We start from the raw sequence: 2,658 nt of genomic DNA on the forward strand, positions 1-2,658 counted from the left end.
AATCAAAACGCTTCATGACATGTATAAATTATTTAGAAATTTATTACAAGCAACGGATACTTACAGATAATTAAAGATACACTTTTTTAAAACCAGGAAAAAAAGCCAAGATGTTTAAGGCAGCAAACGATGAACAATTCATGGCAAGAACAATTTCATTTAAGGATGGGTTTCCGTGGCGGAGACAGAATTATATGGACAAAGGAAAGCACCACCGTAGATAAGCCCACCCAAAGCTCCTCCAGTCAATGGTCCAACCCAGTAGATCCAGTTATCAGCATAGTTTCCACTAACCACAGCTGGACCAAATGAGCGGGCCGGGTTCATCGAGGCGCCACTGAATGGACCGAAGGCTAAGATGTTAGCACCCACGATCAACCCAATAGCAATAGGTGCAATGGTACGCAATGAACCCTTTCTAGGGTCAACTGCGGTGGCATAAACAGTGTAAAGCAATGCAAAAGTTGCAACAATCTCGATGACCACACCTCCAATAGGGCTCACTCCAGCAGCCAATCCATGAGTTGGAGTGCTCTGCCAATAAATCCCAATGAATATGATATCAGAAAATTTATTATAAATTCTATAACATGGATTTGGTCTAACGATATTCTAAAATTAGCTTGAGGGATGATTATAAAAATGTATTTAATTAGTGGTAAACTTTAGATAGAGATGGAACCAAGTGTGTTCAAAATGGGGCGGTCGCCTCCACATGAGATAATTTCCTTTCATACCTTGGAGGTGACAAAACTGACGAGGAGGCATGCGACGATGGAGCCAAGCACTTGGGCAATCCAGTAGAAAAAACCGGTGAGGAGAGTGATGTTGCCTCCAACAGCCAATCCAAGTGTGACAGCTGGGTTCAAATGGCCACCTGAGATGTTCCATGCGATGGACACGCATACAAACACAGCAAATGTATGGGCCAAAGCTACTGCAACCAGACCCGTTGGATCCAATGGTGCGTCTGATGTAAGCTCATCTATATAACACAACACATCCATTTCATCCCCATGTTGTGAATAAAAAACAATGTTTTAAAAACTAGTTGCTCATTGAAATGTTGAAGGCACTAATTCACATTTTAATAGATCAATTATGGCTAAACCTTAATTAAACCAGTAATAATTAATTTTTAAATATTATATAATATATATTTAATATTATTGATCTATTAAATATCATATATATTAAACCAGTAGGATATTTGATCTCAACGGTAAATATCATATTTAACTGTTACATATCTTATTTTAAAAATTAATAATATATATATCTACCAATTATATAATAGTTCACCCATTAACCACTACTCTATAGTATTTATAGTGGTAGTTCACATGCTTGAGTTAAGAGTAATTGTAGGTAAAAGACCAATGTTCGAACACTGATGACAGATAATATGTACTAATTTACTAACAACCAACATTTGTCTATAAAAAAAACTAATCACATGCACGTACTCCAAAAGTACTTACTGTAAGCGATGGCTGATCCAACACCAGCGAAGATGAAAAGGAAAGTGGCAATGAACTCTGCTAGATAAGCCTTAAGGGAGGTAATGCTAAATGAGTCATCAAATCTACCCAAAGCTATCTTCGCCATTTTTGACAAACGCCAATTCAAAACAGAGGAGCTAAAGCTATTAGTGAATGCTTTACATCAGAGACATTTGCCAAGGTTTATATAGTAAAGAGTTTACATAAAATATAGGCTTAATTGCAACTTTGGTCCCTGACGTTTATTAATTCCACAATTTTAGTCCCCCACCTAATTTAATTACACAGATGGTCCCTGACTTTGCTGCCCGTCTGCAATGTTGGTCCTGCCGTTTATTTGTTAACGGAGGAGGCTTACGTTGATGTCCAATTGGAGAGAGAAAGAAGGACTGAAGAGAGAGGGAAACACGTGAGTTGCACGTGAGACCTGCAACAGTCATTTGTGCAGATCGGGTGCTTGCTGGAACACCATGGCTTCAACCTTCAGCTGGGTGCTTCAAGAGTTGCTATAGATTGGGGGTTTGTGGGTTGATTTCGTTGTTTTATGAGATTAATTTCATTCAATTGCCTTCTTCAACCTCCAATTTTATTTTCGACAGGGATCTTTCAAAAATCTCTACCTAGGTTTGCTTCTCCCTCGTAGAAAAGCAGACAAGGAGTGTTATTTTGGTGGATGCAACTTGCAAAGCAGAGGGTTGGGAATGAAAGGAGAAAAAAGAGAAGGATGGGGCTGATGAGATTAGACTTTGTGGTGGTGGTTCATGATGATGATGATGGACATGGAGAATGGGGAGGGATTCATGGATGAAGAAGATGAAGAGATTATTTTTTTATTTTTTTGGAAGAAAACAAATTAAGTTTTTTTTGAAAGAGAAAACAGATTAAGTTTTTTTTAAAACAAACAGATTAAGTTGTTTTACCCCAATTTGAAGATCATAAAACAAACATTTAATTTTTTAATATAAATATAAAATTCACAATACAAATAGTTGAGGGACCAGATTTCAAATTTCAAAAGTTATAATGACAAGGCAACTCATTTACACAAGGCATTCATTGATTGGGTAATTGAGAAACAACATTGTAACCCCCTCTCACAAAACAGCATGTAAAAGTTTGCCTATCATAAAAGTACACTTCATTAGCATTAAAAATG

General features: G+C 37.1%; 1 protein-coding gene across 1 annotated transcript; it reads right to left on the reverse strand.

Moving 5' to 3' along the window:
* On the reverse strand, positions 1 to 1,668 carry LOC130741046 (probable aquaporin TIP2-2). Its single transcript, XM_057593816.1, has 3 exons — positions 1,482 to 1,668; positions 738 to 985; positions 1 to 534 (listed from the first exon to the last, which is right to left on the reverse strand). The coding sequence occupies exons 1-3, from the start codon at positions 1,606 to 1,608 to the stop codon at positions 160 to 162; spliced, it is 750 nt and encodes a 249-aa protein (XP_057449799.1). The 5' UTR covers positions 1,609 to 1,668; the 3' UTR covers positions 1 to 159.
* Positions 1,669 to 2,658: the final 990 nt, after the last annotated feature.

This window comes from Lotus japonicus, chromosome 2 (assembly GCF_012489685.1).
Source record: "Lotus japonicus ecotype B-129 chromosome 2, LjGifu_v1.2".
NCBI classification, from domain to species: domain Eukaryota; kingdom Viridiplantae; phylum Streptophyta; class Magnoliopsida; order Fabales; family Fabaceae; genus Lotus; species Lotus japonicus.

Coding starts and splice junctions, on each gene's coding strand:
- LOC130741046 (XM_057593816.1), bottom strand. CDS start 1,608: ATGGCGAAGATAGCTTTGGGTAGATTTGATGACTCATTTAGCATTACC. Junction 986..1,481: donor TGGATCAGCCATCGCTTACA/GTAAGTACTTTT, acceptor TGTGTTATATAG/ATGAGCTTACATCAGACGCA. Junction 535..737: donor TCAGTTTTGTCACCTCCAAG/GTATGAAAGGAA, acceptor ATTTATTGGCAG/AGCACTCCAACTCATGGATT.